This window comes from Ailuropoda melanoleuca, chromosome 20 (assembly GCF_002007445.2).
Source record: "Ailuropoda melanoleuca isolate Jingjing chromosome 20, ASM200744v2, whole genome shotgun sequence".
In the NCBI taxonomy this organism is placed as follows: domain Eukaryota; kingdom Metazoa; phylum Chordata; class Mammalia; order Carnivora; family Ursidae; genus Ailuropoda; species Ailuropoda melanoleuca.
Window position 1 is genome coordinate 25,032,386 of NC_048237.1, and position 25,416 is coordinate 25,057,801.

A 25,416-nucleotide genomic window follows, 5' to 3' on the forward strand; every position below is an offset into this window, starting at 1 on the left:
CAGACATTATTCATATTCTGAAGACATTCGAAATGGTACTAGCAGTCCCAAGCTCCCAAGGATTCCAGAGGAATGTGCACAAATGCCTACCTACTTGGGAGCTCCATATGAAAGTCTAAAAGCACTTTCAACTTACTATGCCCCAAACTTAACTCTTCCTCCCCAAATCATTTTTTCAGTCCTAGCTCAGTAATAACTATAGCCTTCCCATTGCTCAGGCCAACCCTTAGAATCCTTTATTTTGTTATCTCCCACATCCAATCCTTCAACAAATCCTGCCATCTTGCTCTTCAAAAGCCATGTTTGCGGACTATCTCAACCACTCCCTTTTATCCTAGTCCTAGCCAAGATCACTCGCCTAAACTATTCCAACAGACTTGTTTCACTCCTTCCGCCCTCGCCTCTATTAAAGTTTATTTTGCTGACAAGACCCATGAACTTTTAATTACTGGTCCCCCCTTCCTTCCACAAACATTTGAGAAACTTACAAGCTTTTATTTTTCAATTACCCCTGAAGAAAGGACTGCTACCTCCCCGCCTCTGAGCAATGCTGTTTCAGTGATCTCTTTTTTCAAAAAAATGTATTTCAACAATTTTACCTCTACTGCCTAGCTCACTGTAGCAAATCAATTACTTAGAAGACAGTTGTCTCAGGTTATATGCTGGATGCTCCTGTATATAGAAGTCACTTTATGTAACAAAAAAAGCTTTTTTTGAAATACAAAAACACTGGCATTTTTATCAGAGTTCAGCATGAATAAACATAACTGAGGGAAATTAAGCCACATATGTTGAAGATGAACCGCTGAGAAAATAGTACATTTCTAAAAAGGAGATTTCTATAACCAACTGACCACTCCATTCACATTAAAGCACTCATAATCAGAGTATTTTTATTTTATGTACAATGAGTTGGCATTAAGGTAGGCATCTTGCATATCTGCAGTTAAGGTAGGTATCTTGGATGACCCATTCAAGGAAGTTCAGTTAGTCCAACTGAAAAAAAAAGACAGGAAATGCATTAATTCAAAATGTTTAAATACCCATTTTATTCTCACAAACACTCGTTCTTATGGAAGAATGAGGTTTAAACTGGAAATCTGACCCACCCAAACTAGCTACCAAGCTCTAACTAGCTTAAATATTTACCGAATGCTTACAGCAAGCAATTCCTCAAACCACAGCAATTATACTTTAGATTGTTAACTTTAGTACTGGCATTCACTTCTTCCCTCAAAGAATTCCCCACTAGAAAAACACTACCACATAAAATGATCTTTACTGAAACCTCAGGTTGGTTAAGTAGGTAACTAATTACACAGCTAATATTTTGGTATTCAATGTGTGACAAACACTACTACAGGAATCATGCATAAATTAACTCAATCTTAACCTCTTGAGAACTGGGGACACAAAGTCATTAGCTCAAGAGCCTGAGCCCATTCTCATCACTGATACACTCACCACCTCCCATCCGACTGAGTGAGATGTATGAACTTCCACAGTCACAAGGATATACCCGCTAAGTGGTTGGTCAAAACTAAACGTCTAAACTTAAGATACGTTGTGTCTACCAGAGATCATACTTCAACGGCAGTAACTGTATCTCAAAGAACCAAGAAAGTGGTAGTCTTCACCACAGGGGGCAGTAAACACTCTAGCACTTAACTGATTTTTAGGAGTCAAGACAGCGCCACATATACATATTAACTAATTTTTGCAACAATCTTGCCATTTATTTTTCTCAGGCAGAAAAGGAACTTCATGGGACTGAACTAAAGCCATAGGACTACTATTAAATAGACGGCTTCTATCTGAATCCTAAGGCGGTCTATCTGGCCCCCACCCTCAAGTTCATTCCAGTATATGATGCTATCCCACATTTCGGGGCAATAGCCAACACATGTATGTTGCTGGAAAATGTCTAGATACGACTAAAGAGATCTAAAACAATTTCCAGGGATTCCTAAAACTGACAGGCACTGGTAAGAAGGAGTTAGACTGTAAAGTCTATCCCATCACCCTCACCGCCGAACTCTTTAACAGTGCCGTCCGATACCCCAAAAAGCCCCGCTAACAACTAAGACAACGACGAAAACAGTGCCGGTCGAAAGCTCCAAACAAGAGAATATCTGAACGTTCCCCGCTCCCAGAACCGGGCGAAGGCATCCGCGGCCGCGTACCTTAATGAAGCCTATATCCTTCGCGTACTGACGGAAACACTGGCGGCACATATTGAGGCCGTATTTCCGGATCAGACCGTGCCGGTTGGAGCACACGCGGCTGTAAGGAGAGAGAGGGCGTTACTGCAGGCCGCAGAAATGGAAGGATTCCGCACACGGGGCCACCACCCGCACCGCCGGTCTTCCCCGACCCGTCAGAGGCCCGTAATGGCGGCAGTCCCAGCTCCAGGCTCGCTCTACCCCCACGCGCCGGCGGCGGCGGCTCCTCTCCAAGAGCGTTCTGGCCGCGTCACAACCCAGTGCAACCCTTCTCTAAAACCACATTCTGTTTCTCACCAAGAACGAGAACCCTGGCCAAATTTCCTCGGATGGCTCCAGTAGAGCTGCTGGTGACCCATCTTGCTCTCTCGGATGCAAAGAGGCAAAAGGAAGGACCCGGGGCACGCATGCGCTCTTCAAATTTTTGAGACACGCTTTACCCAGAATGCAGTGCTGACAAATGACGCGAGCGCGGCGCGGCGCGGCTCCGCTGTTTAGAGGGAGTGAATCGAGAGCCCTTGGAAACGTTCCAGGCCGGCACGGCTGATGACGTCACCGCAACTCAGCCTCTAGTTTCCACTTGCGCTGCTCTCGAGCGCCGGGCGCGGTGGCGCGCGCCTGTAGTCCCAGCTACTCGGGAGGCTGAGGCAGGAGGATCGCTTGAGCCCAGGAGTTCTGGGCTGTAGTGCGCTATGCCGATCGGGTGTCCGCACTAAGTTCGGCATCAATATGGTGACCTCCCGGGAGCGGGGGACCACCAGGTTGCCTAAGGAGGGGTGAACCGGCCCAGGTCGGAAACGGAGCAGGTCAAAACTCCCGTGCTGATCAGTAGTGGGATCGCGCCTGTGAATAGCCACTGCACTCCAGCCTGGGCAACATAGCGAGACCCCGTCTCTTTTGAAGCCCTAAAGAACGGATTTTGAACTTCTGAGAAATAGATAATTTTGTGATCTAACTATGCTTTCACCGCCTGACCCGTTCACATTTTTCAAATTAAAATTTTAAGCTTGGAAAAAGGACTTTGCCTCGACTCAGCACTGACACCTGCTGGGATAAATTAACAAAATAACTTAGACTCGGCTGTAATAATTAGGAGTCAACAGTAGGAGTTTCTCTTTTGTTAAACAGAATACGTTTTCAAGGCCGTTTCTTGTTCTCTGGTTGAAGGACACACTTTTAGAGATACCACCTACAACAATCAAGAGAAATAACAGGCTTAGTGTGTTTGATATTTAAATGTAATTGAATATAAGTGGGAAACAAGTTGCACGATGCATGTTGCTTTGACCGGATGATTTGGTTACAACTACTGAAAAACAAATGCCATCTGATAATCTGCTGAAAAATGATCTCCTGAAAGATGTCTAAATTCCAAATGGACGTTTATAATGTCTCTAGATAAACCTGAAACTGTACATGGTTCCAAAATCAAAGCTTTAACTAGATCTACAAAATGTACCGCAGGGTGAAATAATCAATAAAATTTTGCACCTGAATTCTTATGGTAAAACTGAAATACAACACTTCTTGAGATATGTTATTTTAGGATTGGGGGTACCCCTCCCAATCATTAAATTAGGTACTTTGGTGCAAGATGAAGGAAGAAGGCAAGTCAGAAATTAAAAAAACAGGTACGACTTGATTCCTATTCTTAAAACTCGCAGATGTAGGGAAGAAAATGGGATTTTCTTAAAGACCCCTTCCCTCCAGTTTCAACTTGTGTGACTCAATGACCTGTATACAACTAAGTAAGCAGAACACTCTATGTCGGATGATGGATGTGCTCATGGTGTACAAAAGGAGCAAAGAAGACAGAAGTTAATTCCAGCTTGAGGTATATTTAAGATGCCTTTGAAGTAAACCTTCAAGAGTGGGATTTCTGCTGGCAGCAGGAGATGGAATGCCTGGTGACAGGTGACAGGAAGAGTTTGAGCCAGAGAATGGAGCTGGGGAAGGTGAACAATCTCAGGTAACTAGAGCTGGGGATGCACAAAAACCTTACTGGCAGGTAAAACAAACGTACTTTATGATAAAGCCTGATTGTAGGGGGTCAAATGTCAAACTTCCACAGTTTTCCTGGAATTTATATCAGTCATTGATCTACAGTTTCCAAAATTCATTTATCTCTCAAAAGTTAATCTAACATTTCCCCATCTATAGGCTTCTCAGAGCTTTCCTAGATGGTGTACATAATTTTTTTTAAGACTACAATGGTTCCAAGATCAATTCCATAAATATTTCAACACTTTGATACAGAATCCTTTGGACCTAAAAAAGTGTGAACTCCTTTAAACGCAAAAAGGAAAAGGACAAACAAGAACCAATTAGTTAGACTTGAACAATCTGCCAAACTATCTTGATATTCAGGTAGTTCTTAATGTTGAAGCCAATGCTCACTGGCCGTTCCAAAAATCCTAGAGCCTTAAGAATTATGCTGACTCGACTCTGCCTGTGGTCTACAAGCAGAACAACAAAGCCTAGATGACAGCATATCCATTTATAACATGGCTTACTGAATGTTTTAAGCCCACTGTTGAGACATATGCTCAGAAAAAAGAATTCCTTTCAAAATATGGCTGTTCATTGACAATGCCCCTGGTCACCCAAGAGCTCTGAGGGAGATGTACACTGAGATTGATGTTGTTTTCATGCCTGCTAACACAACATCCATTCTGCAGCCCATGGAGCAAAGGAATCATTTCAACTTCTAGTCTTTTTTATTTAAGAAATCTGTTTTGTGAGGCTATGGCAGCCATACATAATAATTCCTCCACTGGATCTGGGGAAAGTAAAACGAAAACCTCCTGAAAGGACTCACTATTCTAGATGCCATTAAGAACATTTGTGATTTGCAACCTGGGGGGCGGGGGGAGGTCAAAATATCAACATGATCAGGACTTTGGAAGCTGATTGCAACCTTGAGTTCCAGCACTATTTGTTGTCACACTGACCATCCAGGGGTCGTGAGCAAATCCCTTTACTCTTTTCAGCCTCTGTTCCCTTTGTGAAAAATGAAAGAATCAAATAGGAATATCTGTAAACTATGTCTCAGCACTCAGAGTTTAGCTTCTATGACAGGAGACTCTTTAAAAGAATTTAATGCGACAACAGTGTAGATGGTGGATCATTGCATTAGCCCGTTAGCTGATCCCTGCCTCTAGGCTTTCTCTACCTCCAAAGTAATCTCTTTACTGACCACACTAACCTTTCTAAACACGTCTGAATTTTATCCCCTATTGACATTTTTCAGTGGTTTCCCAGAACTTTCAGGCTACAGTTCAAAGGCCCTGGTTTAGCAAACAAATTCTTTTCATCATCTGGCTACTTTCCACTCCTCCAATGTCTGACATTTATCCCACTGTAGTATAATTGCTGGTTTGCTTGTCTCTCCTAAACACTGCAAAACCATCTCTGCCTTCTAAACATCTAACGCAGGTGCTGGCATACAGCAAGAACACTATAAATATTAAATAAATGAATAAGTATTGAAGTAAGAAGACCTGGTAAGTTTAGGAATAGTTCTGGAGGGAAGTAATGCAGCTCTCAAATGACATGGTAGCACTAACAAGGGAAAGGTGGGTATTAATTAGGAAATCATAGTGGAAACACAACTTATAAGGCCTAATTAAGGAGCATCAACTCTAAGATCTGGTCCCAATGTGCTAGGGCAAACAAATCTACGCTGTCCATACATTATGAACTCACTGTTTAATAATATGATGTTGATGAGGGAACAGAAGGCAAGCTGGGGACAAAGCAGAAGCTGACATCCCACAAACCTTCCCCCAAGATGGGAAATGTGTGGCATTCCTCAGGCACTCCTGGCTGGCCTAAAGGAAAAACAAATAGTTGACTTGTAGAGATTACAGTCCTGCAAGACCTGAGTTTCCCTCAGTTTACAAATGTCCTAGTGATTTACACGGAAGAAGCTTTCTTAGCAATAGCCTAACTTCTAGAGACAGTTTCGTGAAGGCCTAACATCACCCTCCCCTCCATAAAATCGAGGGAGGCTGAGGCAGAAGGAAATGTAAATAAAACTGAGTTTCTTTTAAACCTACAGCCCATTGATAAGGACGTGTGATAGGAGGAAAGTAATATTCCTCCAGGAAGCTCCCAACTAGTTTTACAACATGTTAATGCCTTAACAAGACAGGTAAACAGCCTTAACTTGACAATAGCAAGGCCTCTGGTATCTTGTGTGTCTCCTTTAACATGAAAGAAACCTCCCTTTTTCCTTACTTCCCCCAACCCCTTAGTATATAATCAGCCACCTCGAGCAACCCTGGGGCAGCAGCTCTTTCTGCCCACGGATCCTGTCCCCGTGCTTTAATAAGCCACCGTTTTACACCAAAGACATCTCAAGAATTCTTTCTTGGTTGTCGGCTCCAGACCCCACCCCCACTGAACCTCACCTATGTTCCAAGACTACATCAATGTGACTGTGATTTACTGGTTTGAGCCCAATTGAGCCACAAACCTAAGTGAGTCAAGTTTACTATGGGTGCAAGTGAAGGGGGAAAAGTCAGAGATTCAATTAATTGTTGAATTCTGTATGCACCAGAAATCCCAGGGAAATAAAAAAAAAATGAAAGGTGATTTTAAGTGCAATTGAATTTTCAAACTTCTGAAAAGGAGAACAAGATGTTAAAGATAGCTAGTGGAAACTGAACTGGGTTATGAAAGATTAATAGGATCAGTTAGTACGAACAAAACAGAGGGGAGGAAATAAGTGTAGTATGCAGGCCAGGAAGAAGAGAAACCCAATTTTACAGAAGGAAAACTAATCTAGATGTCATTACTTTGATTCAGTTTGTTAAAAACTGTAGCCCACTTTAAAATGCGTTGTATTTCCATGTTCAGTGAGTCTGCAATTAAAGTGAGTTGAAATAATAAACAGTAGAGGAGATCAACAGGCAGCCTTTATTTGTATGGTAGTAAAGACAGAAGTGTGGGTGGGTAATCAAAGAAAAAAATTTTTAATAACTTCTACACCCAATACGGGGCTCAGACTTACTTCCCTGAGATGAAGAGTCCCATGCTCCACCAACTAAGTCAGCCAGGCGCCCCTAAAGAATCTTTTGCTTCATGAACAGTCCAGAAAGAGGAAAATAAATGTCATATCCAAGTATTTCAGCAATTAAAAATGGGGAAACTGAGGGGAAGTTGGGGAGGGGGGTAGGGAGAGAGATGAGATCTCAAAAACTGATACTTTTTTTTTTTTTTTACTTTCAGTCCAATATTACTTTTTTTTTTTTTAAAGATTTTATTTATTTATTTGACAGAGACAGAGACAGCCAGTGAGAGAGGGAACACAAGCAGGGGGAGTGGGAGAGGGAGAAGCAGGGCTCATAGCGGAGGAGCCTGACATGGGGCTCGATCCCAGAACGTCGGGATCACGCCCTGAGCCGAAGGCAGACGCTTAACCGCTGTGCCACCCAGGTGCCCCAGTCCAATATTACTTTATGTGATCTTATTTAAATATTTTGGGAAGCACACAGCTTTGTGGAGAATCTGGCAACTAGGAAGATACGTTTTTGGCCCTACACACTGATGTAGGAGACAAGGGCAAAAGGAAATGTAGATAAAATTCAGTCGCCTTGTAACCTACAGCCCATTGACAAACACTTGAGATGGGTAGCATATAACATTCCTCTGGGATCTTGAGTCTTCTTTAACATATGAAAGTCCTTTTGGAACTTCCCTTATCTTTACTTCCCCTAATCCCAAAATACATAATCACTTGCTCCTCATAATCCCCGGGGAGTGGGCAGCAGCGGGTAGCTGCTTGGGCAGCTCTTCTGCCCACTCGTCCTGTCCCCCCACGTCAGGAAGACCACCATTTTGCACGGAAGATGTCTCAAGAATTCTTTCCAGGCCCCACCACCACCACCAACATTCAAAAACTACACCAACGCCATCGTTCTACTCTAAGATCACCTTGGAAGGATTAAGTAACTTTCATATATTTAGATTAGTTAGCATCTTATAACTGAATCTGTGCTTCGACAATCCGGGTAACACCAAATAGAGGGGTGAGGCTTTGTTATTGTTGTTGTATTCTTGGTTTTTGTACATTTCTATTCTAATTAAAATGACATCGGTTTATACATTTAAGATTTTCCCAGCTCCCAGCTGTCCCTGGAAGTTCAGAGTATATTTAACATGCCAGTCATGCTTTACGCTGGTGTTTTATTATTTTGTTTTACTCAAAGCACTTAAGGGGGTGATTCCTGTAAAGTCTGTCTTTGAAAACTCTATAAGGTGTCGTTTTAGTTTAGTTTTGTTTCCCTCTGGCCATGAAATTAACTGTTGCTTAATGCGGAGTTGTGTTTTCATGCTCTACATGCAAGAATAGTAAATAGGGAAAAAAAAAGTACTGCTTTATTATGTTAATCACTAACAACCAATTACATTTTTCAGAATGAGAATCAACAGATAACACTTCAGGTTCAACATGTTGTAAACAGGGATGCTCACTTAAGGATAAATCATTATATTGTCATAAATTGAAAATCGGTTTTCCTGTAAGTCATTTCACATTTGCGAAAGTACAGCTCAAACGAAATGAACGTTTAATAAAAGGCCGGGACTAGGGTGAGGCGAGAGAGGCGTCTAGGGCACAAAATGTAAGGAGACGGGACTACCACCCTGAAAGCACCTCCCTCGCCCCACCAAGGCCTGGCCCTCCATTAATAAATGCAATAAGGAGTCCGAAGGGCATATGGGTTTTTTAACGGACTTCCCAAGTGTCAGATGCAGTTAAGCCGGTCAGTCCATCCAACCTAGTAGCGGTTACAAAATGAGCATTTGTTCGACAGAAACTGCCAAGTCAAATATTGCCCTATCAAATTAGTTCTGACGTGCAGGTGTTGCCTCCGGAGTGAGGGGAGCCACCAAAACCAAAACAAACACCAGCTCATCAGCGCCGGGAAATGCCGCGCCCTGGCTGGCAAACGGGCAGCTCGTAAGGTCCGAAGTCCCGAAGCTTGGTAGGTAAAGAGACTTTCCCTTTAACAGAGGGGCACCCGCTTCTCTTCGGGAAACTCAACGACCCAACAAGTGCGGGAAACCCGTTAAGTGTCAACAGCGGGAACTGGAACTCTGCGCCAAACAATAACCACCGGCGCCGCCAGCCGCAAGCGTTCCTGGGAAAGGACGTTGCGCCTTCGCCAGTCGCCGGTATCGGGGGGCGCGAGCCGAATCCTCCGGCGGCCGGTATCGGTGCTTCGCCGACCCACAGCCCCAGTCAGGACTCGGCCCTGAAAGTGAAAGGGGGGCCGTCGCCCCCGCAGACCCACAGAGCCGCTGTTCTGAGAAAACCCGAGCTGCTGTCTCCCCGAGCAGGCAGGCAAATCCGGGGACAGCCCGCACGCTCCAGGACCCCGGCGGCGGCGCGGCGGGAAGGGGGAAGTTTCAAAGCCGACTTGCGGACCTGTTTGCCGCTGCTCCGGCGAAATGAAGCTGCACTGCGACGTCGAGGTAGTCAGTCGGCATTTGCCGGCTCTGGGAATGAGGAACCGGGGGAAGGGCGTCCGGGCGGTGTTGAGCCTCTGTCAACAGTCGCCCAGGAGTCAGCCTCGGGCTGGTGCTCGGAGCGACCGAGGCGGCCCGCACCCCACCTGCCTGCTCATCTGCACCCTGAAGGACAAGCGCGGTACCCGCTATGAGGTGCGTAGACCGAACCGGCCCTGCCTCGGGAATTGGCACGAGCTCTTCGCCTTCGGGCCTCGCTTGCTCGCCGGTTCCAGAGGCTGGAGCCCGTCCGGGGTGGGGATGGGGGGGAACCTGAGCCCCACCACCACTCCGAGTCCTGAGCGTCTCTCTTTGGACCCGAAAGAGGAAAGCTTTTGAGAGGGCACCTTCTCTTTAGTTTTCTTTCCCCGTTTCTTTAGCTTTAAGTTGACAGCCCTTCTATTTAATAGTAGATGGTAACCCTGCCCTTTTAAAGCCTCTGGAAACTCGGTCTGCGTGCGACTAAACTTTAAATGAAACAGCATTCCAGTTTAGGGGACCAGTAAAATAATTGCACTTTCGTTCAATAAGTTTTTTCCTCCCGCAGTATTTTCGCTAGCTTTTTTTTTTTTTTTTTTTTTTTTTTTTTAGGCTTTAAGTGATGATGGATACTGTCCAAGGTCGCTAGACCGGATTAGTATAAAGCAGTAATGCTTTGGGTTGCATCTTGATATTTTTAATTAATGTTATTGGTTACTGCATCTCTTTCTCTCTTTCTCTTTTTTTTTCCCTTAAATGTTTAATTTCCTAAGACTTAATTTTGTAGGGTCAGGGCTTTTTCTGATCTACATAGCAATAGTAAACTCTCTAAAAACAGTTGGATGTTGAAATGGGATTTTCAAAACACAAGTTTTATAAAATTCTTTTTTCTTCATTTTACAAGGAACTATGTTATTTTGTCAAAATGACTGGAATACCCTTGTGTCTCCTATAAATAAAGTTGAGGGGGCAACTCATCTCCCACCCTTGCATCTGACTCTTGTCTGGATTTTATACAGTTGCTGGGATTATTTCCCTCATAGTGTTGTACTCCATAGTGAATACTTTTAGTTGAGGGAGGGGTTTATTACATCTCATTCAGAGACACTTAATAATTGATATAGGCAGTTGAAAGCATACATAATTTTTCCCTTTCCATGGAATCAACTCATATGATCTTTAAACTTGAAAGGACTTCAGCAGTCACCCAACATTTTATAGGTTAGAAGACTGTAAGGCGACAGAAGCAAACTCATAACAAGAATTGTGTCTCCCTTTTCTTCGCCATTGTCATCCCCAAAACCTCTTTCCTGCCCAGCTCAGGTACTGTCTATTTTTAAAGTCTGTAGTGATCTCTTCTTTAAAAGTTAAGGTGCACTAATAATTGTAGGTGGTAATCCTAATCAAAAGTTCTTCGTGAACTGCGAGTTGAAGATTTAGTGTGTGCAGGATGCAGTGCTAGATGCTGTGGGAGATAAACGTCATTTAGTCACTATCCTAAGTCTAGAAAGGAAGAAATAGAAACCAGTGCTTACAATACAAGGTGGGCTATGATAAATGCTATAATAAAGGTAAAAGTAGAATAGTATAGTATCAAAAAGCGAAATGAATTTGGTTAGAGAGGCCTGAGAAAGTTGTGTTTCTTATTTTTTTCTAAGATTTAATTTTTGCAAGACAGAGAAAAAGTGTGCACGAGTGGGGGGGTGGGGGCAGAGGGAAAAGCAGGCTCCCCGCTGAGCAGGAAGCCTGATGCAGGACTCAATCCCAGGACCCTGGGATCATGACCAGAGCCGAAGGCAGACATTTAAACCAACTGAGCCACCCGGGCACCCGAGAAAGTTTTTGTAGAACAGGTGGTGGCACAGGGCTTGGGAAATAGTAGGTGCTCAGTAAACATTTGTCGGATGAATCAAAGTGGTGTTGTTCCAGGGCCCTGAAGACTAGGTATTGGTGCTAAGTGTGGAAGTACCTTGGGGATCTTTCTTAAACCAACTTTTCCGTTCCATGGTTCAGCTACTGCTCATCTCACTGTGATTTCCGAATCTGTATCTTTAGCTAGTCCTCTCCCTTAATTTGCAACTTGAATCTTATGTCAGTTGGAAATCTTCACTTAGATGTGTTGTAGCATTTCAAACTCAAAGATATCTAAACATTAATTTTCTTTTCCACCCCTTAATTTGCTTTTCTGATGGTGTTTTGCAACTCATTAAAAGTGCTCTGCTTTTGGGGCGCCTGGGTGGCACAGTTGGTTGAGCATATGCCTTTGGCTCAGGTCATGATCCCGGGGTTCTGGGATCAAGCCCTGAGTCAGGCTCCAAGGGGAATTTGCTTCTCCCCCTCCCTCTGCCCCTCCCCACCTCGTTCTCTCTCTCTCTCTCTCAATAGATAAATAAAATCTTAAAAAAAAATAGTGCTCTGTTCTATCCAGAAACCTTAAAGCTTTTGCATTCCCACATCTAATAAAATATTGAATCTTCTCAATTCTATCTCCTGATTATCTTTCAGATTTTCATACCTCCTTCCATCCCAACTGCAGTCTAAACCACCATTACCCGTTGCTGGCTAGTCTCTTAAAAAATACTCCTATTTCTACCCGCCCCCATCCCAATCTCCCCTCCCCCGAAGTTCATTCTTACACTGTGGTTAAAGGGAACTTATCAAAATGTAGATGTATGTTCCCAGCTTCAAGTCATTCAGTGGATATCATTTGCAGAATAAAATCCAAAATTCTTCACATGGTTTACAAAATCTTTCACCATTCAGTCTCTGCCTGTCCAGGTTCACTTTCCTCTTTTCACTGAATCCTTCAGCCATACTGAACTTTTTTCAGCTCCTCACAGCTGCCAGGCTCTCTTGCCTGCAAGGCTTTGCACACATTTTTCCTTAATCGGTATGCTGTTCCCTCTCTTTCCCCAGTATCTTCACTTGCCCAACATCTCCTGATCCTTCCGTTCTCACCTTTAAGGTCACCTTCTTTTCCTTACACCAGGTAAGATTCTTTTGCTATATAAGGCCTTGGAGTAATCTGTACTTCCCTTACCTTAATATTTGTTATGCTTGTAATTATTTATTTAGTAATTGTCTCTCATCAGACTGACAACTTTATAAATGTAATTACCCTGTTGATTTTATTCACAACTATTGTTTCAAGCCCCCTGTCACAGTATTTGGTACAGAGTGGCTTCTCAGGAAATAGTTGAAGTCTAAAGCAGAAGCGACATTGGTCATTAAAAATTTTTGAGCACCTATTATGTGTCATCACTGTTGTGGTTCCGTGGATACAGTAGTGAACAAAGGAAACAAGGTTCCTGATTTCATGGAGTTTATAATCTTGTGGGAGGTGTGTCCACTTGAGACTAATGGACTGAAGAAGGCAAGTAACTACTATTGACAGCTCCTACTATGGTCACATAGTTGGAATGGGAGAAGAGGAACATTCTCCCAAACGGGACTCACAGGAAAGGGTTACTGGGCTGATAATCAGTTATATCTACCAGAAGCTAGATAAGAAATGTAGCTAGCCAAATGCTAAAAAAAAAAAAAAAAAAAAAAAAAACCAAAAAAATTAAAACTAAAACTTAAAACCACAAAACACCAAGAGTTGAGTAAAAGCCTGGCAAAGTGACTGTCACATTCTATCTGTAATAAATATTACTGAATAACAATACCTGGTTTTGTCCTTTTTTTCTCATTGGTTTTAAGCAGCTAAAGGAGAACATTGAGCAGTTCTTCACCAAATTTATGGATGAGGGGAAAGCTACTGTTCGGTTAAAGGAGCCTGCTGTGGATATCTGTCTAAGTAAGGTATGGTATTAAACACTTTAATGGTTAGGCTGGTTGGCTGTACTTTCTTTATAGAAGAGGCTGTTTGAGCATCCTGATATCCCACTTAGCTGAATAGGGCTGGACGCTTGGCAGATGTGTTTGAAGAACCAGTGGCAGCCTCTGGCATGCTGGCCCTGGCTCTAAAAGTGCAGAGAGTCTAGGAAGGCTATGCAGGCTGCGGAGGAAGGAGAATGACTTGTTTCTGTGCTCCACATGGAGACTTAAGGTGTTCTTAGAGGGGAACTCTATAAGGCCAGTGGCACAAGTCTACATTTTGCCAGCATAATAAGGTTGCAAATCTAAATTTGGTATAAAAAAGAAGATAAAATGCAATTAGGACAATTTTGGGGGTATTTTATTTTAGAAAATACTTAAACCATTAAAATAAAAATTTTTTAAAGATTTACTTATTTATTTTAGAGAGACAGTGAGAGAGCACGAGCAGGAGGGGCAGAGGGAGGGAGAGAGACTCTCAAGCAGATTCCGAGCTGAGTGTGGAGCCCGACGTGGCGCTCAATCTTATGACCCTGAGATTACGACCTGAGCCAAACCCAAGATTTGGATGCTTAATGGACTTAAAGCCACCCAGGCGCCCCTAAAGATTTTATTTTTTAAGTAATCTCTACACCCAATGGGGGGCTCAAACCCACAACCCCAAGGTCAAGAGCTGCACGGTTCACCAAATGAGCCAGCCTGGTGCTCCATCTCACCTCATCTTAAACCCAGGTCTTTTTTTTTTTTAAGATTTTATGTATTTATTTGACGAAGAGAGAGCACAATTAGGGGAAGCAGTGGAAGAGGGAGAAGCAGGCTCCCCGCTGAGCAGGGAGCAGTACGCAGGGCTGGGTCCCAGGACCTTGGGATCATGACCTGAGCCACACGGGCACCCCAAACCCAAGTCTTTTTTTTTTTTCCTTGAAAGATTTTACTTATTTATTAACTTATGAGAGAGAGAGAGTAGAGAGGGTCAGAGGGAGAAGCAGATTTCCTGCTGAGCCGGGAGCCTTATGCGGGACTCGATCTTGGGACTCCAGGATCATGACCTGAGCTGAAGGCAGTAGCTTAACCAACTGAGCCAGACACCCCCCAAACCCAAGTCTTAAGTGGATTCTTTTCACGCTTTCTTGTCTTATTTTATGCTCTTTTGGTCCCCTTTGAATGGTTCTCTTTAGAGTGTGTCTGTCAACATAATCTTTTTTCAAAAACTTTCAAAGTTTTTGTATCTATGTGGAAATTTAGTCAAAATACCAAAAAATTTATTTTTACAGCCATTTTCAAGAAATGATCGCACCATTTTGCATGTACAACTTTACAGAATTTATTATAGGATGAATTAGCATTCATGTATTCTCTAAAATGGAGTTTATAATTGTACGGCTTACTTTTATTTATTCAGGCCAATTCCAACAGTTTAAAGAGTTTCATTTCAGCTGTGAGACTGGCTCATAGAGGTTGTGACATTGAAGCACCACTTTCAACCTTCACACCAGTGAAGACTTCAGAATTTGAAAAATTTAAAACTAAAATGGTTATCACATCCAAAAGGGACTATCCTCTAAGCAAGAACTTCCCATATTCTCTGGAACATCTTCAGACTTCTTATTGTGGGCTTGTTCGAATTGATATGCGTATGCTTTGCTTAAGAAACCTGAGGAAATTAGACTTGAGTCATAACCATATTAAAAAGCTTCCAGCTACAATTGGAGACCTCATCCATCTTCAAGAACTTAACCTGAATGATAATCACTTGGAGTCATTTAGTATAGCCTTGTGTCAATCTACACTCCAGACATCACTTCGGAGTTTGGATCTCAGCAAGAACAAAATTAAGGCACTTCCTGTGCAGTTTTGCCAGCTCCGAGAACTTACAAATTTGAAACTTGACGATAATGAATTGATTAGATTTCCTTTCAAGATGGGACAATTGACAAACCTGCGTTTCTTGTCAGCAGCTCGAAATAAGCTTCCCTTTTTGCCTAGTGAATTTAAAAATTTATCCCTTGAGTACTTGGATCTTTTTGGAAATACTTTTGAACAACCAAAAGTCCTTCCAGTTATAATGCTGCAAACGCCATTAACTTTATTGGAATCCTCTGCACAAGCTGTATTATGTAATAGGTAAGACTTTAATAGTCATAAAATGTGGTGTCTTTGTTAGCATTCTGGTATTCTCATCATCCTCATTATAATAGTCACAGTCTTTAACGTAGTTTACAATGCTGTGCACAAATTGACCCCTGCTCCAGTGACCTTCTTGGTGCTCCCTACCTCTGCTTGGAATGCTTTTCTTCCAGAAGATTCTATAGATCACTTTCATACTTCATTCAGTTCTCTTCCCAAGTGGCACCCAGAAAGACCTTTCCTACTCTATTTCAAGTTTGATCCCACACCCCCTTACATTGCTTGACTTTTTTGTCATAGGATTTATTACCCGGCATTACATGTTCTTGAACATTTGTTTTTCTGTCGGTTTTCCCCAGTAGAATGTAAGATCCATGAGGGCGTGGACTTTGTCTTATTACCCACTGTTGCCCCAGGGTCTAAATTGTGATACTCCCCTGTTCCTACCATATATTAGGCACTTAATTAATACCTGAATGAATGAATGAACAAATGGCAATTGTTTCTCAAAGTGTGGTCCTCTGACCAACAGTATCAGAATCACCTAGGAACTTGTTAGAGATGCAAGGTTTTGAACCCCACTACAGACCTGTTGAATCAGAAATTCTGAGGGTGGGGCCCAGCCCTCTGTGTTTTAATCAGTCCTTCCCGGTAGTACTGATGCACTTTAAAGTTTAAGAACTGCAATCTGGCATAGCGGTCAAGTGTGGTCTTTGGAGTCAGACTTGAGTTTGATTCCTGGCTTCACCCCTTAGTGCGGCTTTAGCAAGGTATTTAACCTCTTTGATTCAATTTTCTCATCTGTGAAACAGGAACAGTTACGTACACTTTACGTAGTTGTGAAGATCAAGGAGCTAATGTAATGCCAAAGTATTTGGCATATAGTAGGACTCAATAGCTATTGGCTCTCTTCCCCTTTGAACACTAACTGCACTTGGTTTCATGAAACACCAAACTCCAGTTATTCATTTGGTTCATGCTTCTTGCACGTAGGAGACTAAGATGTAGAGCAAATTATTATCAAATGCCTATAAGATAGCAGGAAGACCATATTTCAAAGACAGGATTGGTTTTTTAGTGGGAAGAGGGGGTCTTAAAAAAAAACAAAACAGACATTATGGGCCTAGAAAAATACACAGAATTTTGCATACAGCTTTATAATGCTCATGGACCCCGACTGAAATCAATCCAATCCTCACTCCTCACCTGTCGTATTTAAGAGCTCTTAAAGTGGTGATTCTCAAACTTTATTTCACATTTGGAGTCACCTGAGGAGCTTTTAAAAATTCTGATGATTTGGGGCACCTGGCTGGCTCAGGACTGTCATCCAACATAAAAAAGTGGAAGGAAAAAATAGGTGATCAAAATATGATATAATAGGGAAGGTAGAAAAGTAATCTGTTAGTGCTGAATGATTTAGCATTTTAGTATTTACATTGTTTTTTAAACTTGACCTCTACTGATACAGGTTCTTGTAAGGTGGCCTTAACTTTTACTAATGTGTAATTTTGCATGTTTTCAGCTCGCTTGTTATAAAAAGAATATAGATCCAAAGCTGTGAGAGTAATGTCTTTATCTAGCTGCTGGTAAATTGCCCTAACTACTGGTTACAAACAAAGTTATGGTCTATTAGAAAAATATGTGGGAATTTAAATTACGTTAGATAGAAAATACAGTTTTTAACTGTTACCTGTTTCCTTAGGCTATAACCAACAGCCTGAAAGAGATTAACATAAACATGTAGTAGACACTTTCTAGCACAGTTTTTTAAAAAATTGTTATTTATGCAAGCAACAAATTAGTACATGTGAAAAAAATGAATTGCAAACAAGGCTGGTCCCTAATTCCTTATGAAAAGGAAACTATTTTTTATTTGGTATGTATCTTTTCAGACTTTGTCTAATAGTATTTTGAACCCTAGTTTAAATTATGAGTAGGTTTTATTTATTTGTTGAAAAACATCTGAACATTATTATGTCCCTAGGCTAGGGACTAGAGAACAAAGAATAGACTCCAGTGACCTAGAGGCATGGTTGAGTTTGGGGGAAGGAGTTGGACAGTGGGCAGGCAACCTCAAGAGACCATCTTGGAGTCGCTCATAGATGAGGGTAGAGAGTTTGACTTGATTTTAATTGCATTGGGCACCATTGGAAGTTTTAAGCAGGAGGGTGAGCGATTTAAGCAGGGTGAGGTCAGTCTTATTTGCTCAGCCAGTAAAGTAAAACAAATACCCCAAACAATATGTTTTAAATCTGTTTCACAGTTTAAAAGTCCCTTTTGAACAGTGGATGCCTAGGAGAGTATTCGGCTTTATTTACATAAATATTTCTTCACAGATAGAACTCAGTAATTATCCCATTACCATTATGAGTATCGTATAACAGAACTATACCTTTAAATGATCATGTTATACTGGTCATTCAGTGTAGATGCATATAGGACAGATGACTCTTCATTCTGTTCCGTGGGTTTTGTTACTAAGCGACAGTGCTGAAAGATACTTTATGGAGTAGTGTAAATCCTCTTAGGTTTACAGTATGTCATATGGTGTCTTTAGTATATTTGCCCCATTCTTAACTGTTTGGAAGAGAGGACAATATACTGACTCACTTAATAGTTATAATAGTTATAATAGTTATAATGGTTATAATAGTTATAATGGTTATAATTCAGTGTCCAGTAATTCATGACCTAATACATGAAGTTCTGAATCTAATAAAGTATTAAAAAATATTTTTTAAACTTTTTTTCCCAATAGGATTCCATATGGCTCTCATATCATTCCTTTTCATCTTTGCCAAGATTTGGATACTGCAAAAACCTGTGTTTGTGGAAGATTCTGTCTAAACTCTTTCATTCAGGGAACTACTACCATGAATCTACACTCTGTTGCTCACACTGTGGTCTTAGTAGATAATATGGGTGGTACTGAAGCACCTGTTACCTCTTACTTCTGTTCTCTAGCCTGTTATGTAAATTCCTGTGATATGTTAAAGTAATAGGTGATACCACAAAAAGAAATTCCATTAAGTTACAGATCAGCTTGGGATTCGTTTATGGTTTAACTGTGTCAAACTGGAGAAAGGGAAGCCTTTCGTATACTTGAGAGGAAGGTGTTACCCTAACATTTTCAATCACTTGACTGTAAAACCTTAATTTCATTAAAACCTATTTAATTTTATTGTGAAGAAACTTACCAGCTTATTGCACTTGTGTTGATTTCAGCTTAGTGTTTCCAGAATGGGTTGTGAGGTTATCTTTTAATGTTAAACAGATACTAATCCCTATCACTCTGGTCATAGAATTTTCTTAATCTTGAATTTCAATTAAAGAAATTGAGTTCCTGTATGTAGAAAATATACCTTGGAGGACTAAGTCTAAATTTTAGTGAAACCTTGTTTGGTATGAAACCACATAAGTATACTACTTTTTGTGTTTTTCAGGTATATTGTTCCTCATATGGTATTCTATATTCAAGCATAAAGTTGGAGTTGCTTTGGGATAAACAGACTTCAGCTTTTATAAGTTTTATAATATTACATAATCTGTTGTGATTTCTAAGTTTTTTAACTTTCAGAGTTGGAACAAGGTTTTAGGGTTGGTTAGGAGTAGAAAATTGCTACTTTTTACTGACTACATTCTGTATTATTTGAAGGTGGTTCTTTTTTCTGTTTATTATTTTAGTCACTTAATATTTCTGTGTTTTTAACGTAAAAAGTGGTACTATACTGGCTAAACTATGATGAGGATTTGAACTGGGGCGAAGGAATGGAAAATGAAGCTGCTTGAAAGAATTGTGGAAAATGGAATCAGAACTCCATTCTGTTCATTCCCATGGTCCTTCTTCGGATCCGCCTCTTTTTTAGATCATTGCAATAGCCTCATAACTGGTGTCTGGGAACAAAGGAGGTAAAAGAGTAAAAGTTACTGGAGAAGACCCTCTCAGGTGTTAGCATAGCATTGCTGTTTTGGGGCTGGAGTTACAGTTAGTCTGTGTAAGACTGTTTTTTATGGCTTAGGTAACCACTACTTCCTCTGTCCTAAAATATTTATTTGGAGCATTTTATTTTTTTCTGAAAATACAAGTATTCCTGAGTAAATACTGTTATAACTGTTAGAAGATTTTTATTAAAACTTTGTGTATATGATCTCCAAAACATAGTTTCTTAGAGTGGATTCTTTCATCCAGAGTGATTCTTGGGTGACCCTAAATTTGTATTGCTTGTGGTCAAATTCTTCCCATAAAAGATTTCTATATGATTTCTAGTTTTTCATTAAAAAAAAAATCATACATGTAATGAAAACATGGCTTAAAAGAGCTGCCATTTAGCTGCATCTTTGTTCCAGGTGTTTTACATACAGTATTTGATTTAATCCTCACAAATTACCCTAGGAGGTACTATGAACCCAGATCAGGGATTTTAAGCCCAGGCTTTATAGACCTTCTAAAGTTAATTCACTTTTACTCTTTAAAACCAAGAATTCTATAATTAAGTAAAATATCTTAGGAATTTCTAAACTCAAAATGGTGAGGGATTATCCATAAATATTATGTAACTGCATAAAAACATGGTTCTCTTAAAGTGGCATATTTAACTTGTATCTGATTTTTACATGTTTTTGTAGAAAAAGTTTTTTTTTTTTTTTTTTTAATTTGAGAGACAGAGCACGCACAAGCGGGGAGATGGAGAAAGATTGCCCACTGAGGGGGGAGCCCAAAACTGGCTGGATCCTAGAACCCTGGCATCATGATGAGCCAAAGGCAGACACTTAACTGAGCCACTCAGGCACCCCAAAAGTTATTTTTTTCATCAACAAATGCAGATGTATCTCTGTTGGAACTAATTGCTAACCAGCTGTTACTCCTACACCCCAGCCCTTTGCATTATTCATCTATAAGCCATCCCATGTATCTTGGCCAACGTAAAATTCTTAAAATGCCGAATTTCTCGTAACCCATACCCTGTCACTTTTTCCTTCTATTTGATACTCACGTTTTGCCTTCCATGGGTTACAAGGCTCACTTGAGTTTCACCTTTCCATTCTATTTTCAGTGGTAACTGCATACTTTCTCAAAGTTCCCAATAACCAAGAAGTTGTAACATTTGAGTATCTCCCAGAGTAACTTCCAAAAGAATGAAAGAACAGTTTATGCCATCATGGATTCACAGATTTTTGACTAGTTGCAGAATGTCTTGCAGTTAGACCTCAGTTTTAAACTCCTGCCTTACATTCAGGACCAGTCTAGCACAATGCTCCATAAACAGAAATGTTCTGTGTTGTGCAGTAGGTTAGCCACTCAGCATCTGTGGCTGTTGAGCACTAAATGTAGCTAATGTAACTGAGGAACTGCATTTTTTAAGTATCTATATATGGCTAGTGGTCCCTACTGGACACTAATTTGCAAGTCAGCTCTTTTTATACCCCAGCTAGGATACTCTGCCCCACTCAGTCGGCTATACACAGGCCTAATTTATCCTCATTTACTTTCTTCAAAATCTGATTGAGACCTTTCCCAACAGCTCATCAATTGTGATTATGAATTCACTTTAACACATATATTTGAAATTGACCAGAAAAAGTAAGGTATCAGTTTTTTCCCTGCTGTGATTTATATTCATAACCTAGTTTGTAAAGTTGGGAGGTGGGATTCCTGTCTTCTCTGTATATAAATAAATTCCAATTTTGTGGAACTAAATTTAATAAGAATTTGAAGATAAAACTTAGTTCATTGACAAATTTGCTATTTCCTTAATTTTGAATCACATTAAGCATGTCATTCTATTTAGATTTTTTAAAAACAAAATATTTGGGTAAAAATATCACTATTTATTTTCATACAGGTAATTTTTCTACAGCGTCAACATTTTCTTCTCAAAAGTAAGAGAATCTCAAAGCTTAGAACTGGATCACTTGACCCTTTCTCTTCTTATCTCCTCCCAGTTCAAAATGCTTGCATCTCTTAATGGCCAGCATCCTCTTGGACCTGCAGTTGGGTTCCACACATTCAAGCCTCAGCACAATCTTCTTTGTGGTTTTAGCCTTCTTCCGGAATATTGGCTTTGTCTGCCCACCATAGCCACTCTGCTTCCGATCATAGCGCCTCTTTCCCTGGGCGTAGAGGGAATCCTTGCCCTTCTTATACTGGGTCACTTTGTGAGGCTGATGTTTTCCACACTTCTTACAGAAAGTCCTTCGGGTTTTAGGAACGTTGACCATCTCTGCAGTAGCGCTTTCTGCACAATGAAAACATAAAACATCTGAAGTTAAAGTAGCAGACTTCATACATTTTTAATAAAGTGCTTTAAAAATAGAGGAAAACAGTACAACCTATCAGTAATGTGTAAACCCACCAAGTACTCCTTTTACACGTGAATCCACACACATAAAAGTGCACACCTTTTTGGAACGCTCAGAGCATTTACGGACTGAAGCTCCCTAGAAATCAGCAAAAAGCAGCACAGGGGCGCCCAGCAGCAAGTTCCCCGTACAAAGTGGGTTCCTTCGGAGCTTAATTCACTGTGGCTGTCCCCAAAAGAAAAGCGTAGTGGTGTGTAATTTTCTTTCTCAGGGCCAAAGCCGGAGTCTCCCGACTCTTCCTCGGTGTTCTGGCTCCGGGGCGCGCCCGTTAGGTGCGTGGTTTCAGGCAGCAGCCACGGCTACGGCCCGCCTCCGTTCCTTCTCCGGGAACCGCAGCAGGCTGGCTTCCCTCTTCCCCTCCGAAACACCGTCTGCCCGTCAGCAGTCCTGAAGGCTGACGTGTCCTTAGTAAGTGTCTCCCGGCCCACCAGCCGCCATTCGGGAGCCCCTTTCCCAGAGAAAAGCCAGTTCTTTAACTCTACCTAGCCAAAGCAGCGGGTCTCGCCCTCCAGTTCCTACAAGGGCCCGGTCCACACCCGGATTCGGAGCACCGGAGGCTCCCGCCGAGACCGCTACACCCCCGTCCTAGCTTACCGGGAAACTCCGTCTCCACGCTCCTCGCCCCGCTCCGCTCGCGCCTAGCAGGAAAGGGAGGCTGAAGCGGAAGTAGGAACTGAGCGTGAGCGACAGTGCCGCGAGCCAATAGGCAGCAGGCAGCGGCGGCCGGTCGTCTCCGGACGCGGCGGGGAAGCTCCAACCAGCGGCCCAGGGGGCGGGCCGGAGGGGTGTGGGCCCGAGGGCCGCGGCGCTCCGCGGGCCAGTCGCGGGTTGTCAGAACGGTCGCCGGCGGAGTGGGGAGAGGCTGCGTCGCTCGGTCTTGGCGGTCTGGGGCCCGCGTAAGGATGAGAGCGCAGAGGACGCAGGGCCGCCGGAGGCGCAGGTAACCAGGCGGGGGTGCGGTGGGGCCGCGGCGGGACTTCTTCCGGGACCCGTGCTGAATGGAGAGGACCGAGGCGACGCCGAGCCGCGGCTCCTAGCGGCGGGGCCGCTGCCCGAGCTGCAGCTGCCAGGCGAGGATGTGTGGAGCCCGGGCAGCGCGGGGGAACTGAGACCCTTCGGGCCCCTGGACCCCCCGGGGCCCGGGATGAGTTAGCTGGGGCAGCCGCGGGGCAGCTCTGACTGCTACAGGCCGAGGCGACGGCCACCACCCGCCCGCCCCTTCTGTGCAGAAGCCGCTAGCTCCTTTTCGCGCCCGCCCGTCCGCGCTCCCTGCCCTGGAGACCATGAGGTTCCGCATCTATAAGCGGAAGGTGCTGATCCTGACGCTCGTGGTGGCCGCCTGCGGCTTCGTTCTCTGGAGCAGCAATGGGCGACAAAGGAAGAACGAGGCCCTCGCCCCGCCGCTGCTGGACGCCGAGCCCGCGCGAGGTGCGGGCGGCCGGGGCGGGGACCATTCTGCTGTGTCCGCGGGCATCCGCCGGGTCTCCAACGATTCGGCGGCCCCTCTGGTCCCGGCGGCCCCGCAGCCCGAGGCAGACAACCTGACGCTGCGGTACAGGTCCCTGGTGTACCAGCTGAACTTTGACCAGACGCTGAGGAATGTAGATAAGGCCGGCTCCTGGGCCCCGCGAGAGCTGGTGCTGGTGGTCCAGGTGCATAACCGGCCCGATTACCTCAGACTCCTGCTGGACTCACTCCGAAAAGCCCAGGGCATTGACAACGTCCTCGTCATCTTTAGCCATGACTTCTGGTCGACAGAGATCAATCAGCTGATCGCTGGGGTGGATTTCTGTCCGGTTCTGCAGGTGTTCTTTCCTTTCAGCATTCAGTTGTACCCCAACGAGTTTCCAGGCAGCGACCCCCGAGATTGCCCCAGAGACCTGGAGAAGAATGCAGCTTTGAAGATGGGATGCATTAATGCTGAGTATCCCGACTCCTTTGGCCATTACAGAGAGGCCAAGTTCTCCCAAACCAAACACCATTGGTGGTGGAAGCTGCATTTTGTATGGGAAAGGGTCAAAGTTCTTCGGGACTATGCTGGCCTCATACTTTTCCTAGAGGAGGATCACTACTTGGCCCCAGACTTTTACCATGTCTTCAAAAAAATGTGGAAGTTAAAGCAGGAAGAATGTACTGAGTGTGATGTTCTCTCCCTGGGGACCTATACAGCCGTTCGTAGTTTCCATGGCATTGCTGACAAGGTAGACGTGAAAACTTGGAAATCCACAGAGCACAATATGGGTCTAGCCTTGACCCGGGATGCATATCAGAAACTGATTGAGTGCACAGACACTTTCTGTACTTACGATGATTATAACTGGGACTGGACTCTTCAATATTTAACTGTATCTTGTCTTCCAAAATTCTGGAAAGTGCTGGTTCCTCAAGTTCCTAGGATATTTCATGCTGGAGACTGTGGTATGCACCACAAGAAAACCTGTAGACCGTCCACCCAGAGTGCCCAAATTGAGTCACTCTTAAATAATAACAAACAGTACTTGTTTCCAGAAACTCTAATTATCAGTGAGAAGTTTGTGGCAGCCATTTCCCCACCTAGGAAAAATGGAGGGTGGGGAGATATTAGGGACCATGAACTCTGTAAAAGTTATAGAAGACTGCAGTGAAAAGTCCCAATTACAAAAGCAAAAGTCACAGTCTTCTATTTTTGATATTTGTCCAAACAGAATATACAGTTGAATAAAAGGGTTTAGGAACTGGTTTCTGCTTTAATAGGGAAAAAAATTCTTATAAAAGGTGTCCAAATATAGTAGTCTTTTCCTTCTATGATTAAAATTTAAACACAAGTTTTCATTGCGGGAGTTGGGTTTTAAAGTTCAATCTGTATCTGCTAAAGGTAATCATTGTTAATTGGTAAAAGAAAAGGGAAATTTTACTTAAATTGCATCTATTAATCTTTTTATCTGGAAATTTGTACACTTTTCCACTTTCAAAACTTATTTTAAGTACAGCCGACTTTATTTAAAATTGTCATAGCAGTAAGAAGTATTACAATGGAATCGTTAGTATTAATGGAACAAGCCCAATTTCACTCTTGACACGGTTACTAGGAAGGGGTTGCTTCAGTGGTTTTATAATTCAAAAGTTATGTTTGTTAAACACCCTATCAGAACAGACATTTTCAGTATTACAGATTCCTGTATTATTGTGTTAAGATTTGCCTGTGCTTTGGAACCTTCATAGAACACACTTTCTTTTGGAATGTATTTGATTGATAAGAAAGTTTAAACACTGTTTTCACCTCAATGTAGAAATACAGTGGGTTTTTTTTCTTTTAGTGCTGCCAAAATAAAATACTCATTTTTGCATAAAAAGATTCCTAATTATTTTGCAGAATAAATTTTGTGTACTCTTTACACCAAAATTCAGTGAAGTATTC

At 42.5% G+C, this 25,416-nt stretch overlaps 4 protein-coding genes across 8 annotated transcripts; 2 read left to right on the top strand and 2 right to left on the bottom strand.

Moving 5' to 3' along the window:
* Positions 1-861: 861 nt before the first annotated feature.
* Positions 862-2,680, bottom strand: RPS29 (ribosomal protein S29). The gene is made up of 3 exons (XM_002921986.4): positions 2,520-2,680; positions 2,184-2,283; positions 862-996 (listed from the first exon to the last, which is right to left on the bottom strand). Exons 1-3 carry the CDS (start codon positions 2,579-2,581, stop codon positions 988-990), a joined length of 171 nt encoding a protein of 56 aa, XP_002922032.1. The 5' UTR covers positions 2,582-2,680; the 3' UTR covers positions 862-987.
* Positions 2,681-9,226: 6,546 nt separating this feature from the next.
* Positions 9,227-19,820, top strand: LRR1 (leucine rich repeat protein 1). 5 transcript variants are annotated; one of them, XM_019802561.2, is made up of 5 exons: positions 9,755-9,890; positions 12,630-12,702; positions 13,416-13,517; positions 14,935-15,656; positions 18,418-19,820. In XM_019802561.2, exons 1-5 carry the CDS (start codon positions 9,886-9,888, stop codon positions 18,656-18,658), a joined length of 1,143 nt encoding a protein of 380 aa, XP_019658120.1. In that variant the 5' UTR covers positions 9,755-9,885; the 3' UTR covers positions 18,659-19,820. The 5 variants fall into 5 exon arrangements, with proteins under 5 accessions (XP_034504449.1, XP_011226713.1, XP_002922033.1 ...); XM_034648558.1 differs by lacking the exon at positions 12,630-12,702 and having other exon boundaries at positions 9,227-9,890; XM_002921987.4 differs by lacking the exon at positions 12,630-12,702 and having other exon boundaries at positions 9,358-9,890; positions 13,419-13,517.
* Positions 19,821-21,467: 1,647 nt separating this feature from the next.
* On the bottom strand, positions 21,468-22,770 carry RPL36AL (ribosomal protein L36a like). The gene is made up of 2 exons (XM_002922000.4): positions 22,614-22,770; positions 21,468-21,895 (listed from the first exon to the last, which is right to left on the bottom strand). Exon 2 carries the CDS (start codon positions 21,876-21,878, stop codon positions 21,558-21,560), a length of 321 nt encoding a protein of 106 aa, XP_002922046.2. The 5' UTR covers positions 21,879-21,895; positions 22,614-22,770; the 3' UTR covers positions 21,468-21,557.
* A 21-nt stretch (positions 22,771-22,791) lies between these two features.
* Positions 22,792-25,351, top strand: MGAT2 (alpha-1,6-mannosyl-glycoprotein 2-beta-N-acetylglucosaminyltransferase). The gene has a single exon (XM_002921988.4). The coding sequence runs from the start codon at positions 23,303-23,305 to the stop codon at positions 24,641-24,643; it is 1,341 nt and encodes a 446-aa protein (XP_002922034.1). The 5' UTR covers positions 22,792-23,302; the 3' UTR covers positions 24,644-25,351.
* Positions 25,352-25,416: the final 65 nt, after the last annotated feature.

Excerpts from the sequence above, each read along its gene's own strand:
- LRR1 (XM_034648558.1), top strand. The coding sequence starts at position 9,678 with ATGAAGCTGCACTGCGACGTCGAGGTAGTCAGTCGGCATTTGCCGGCT. Across the intron at positions 13,518-14,934 it reads TGGATATCTGTCTAAGTAAG|GCCAATTCCAACAGTTTAAA; the intron begins GTATGGTATTAA and ends TTATTTATTCAG. Across the intron at positions 15,657-18,417 it reads CAAGCTGTATTATGTAATAG|GATTCCATATGGCTCTCATA; the intron begins GTAAGACTTTAA and ends TTTTCCCAATAG.
- RPL36AL (XM_002922000.4), bottom strand. The coding sequence starts at position 21,878 with ATGGTCAACGTTCCTAAAACCCGAAGGACTTTCTGTAAGAAGTGTGGA.
- RPS29 (XM_002921986.4), bottom strand. The coding sequence starts at position 2,581 with ATGGGTCACCAGCAGCTCTACTGGAGCCATCCGAGGAAATTTGGCCAG. Across the intron at positions 2,284-2,519 it reads GGCCAGGGTTCTCGTTCTTG|CCGCGTGTGCTCCAACCGGC; the intron begins GTGAGAAACAGA and ends CTCTCCTTACAG.
- MGAT2 (XM_002921988.4), top strand. The coding sequence starts at position 23,303 with ATGAGGTTCCGCATCTATAAGCGGAAGGTGCTGATCCTGACGCTCGTG.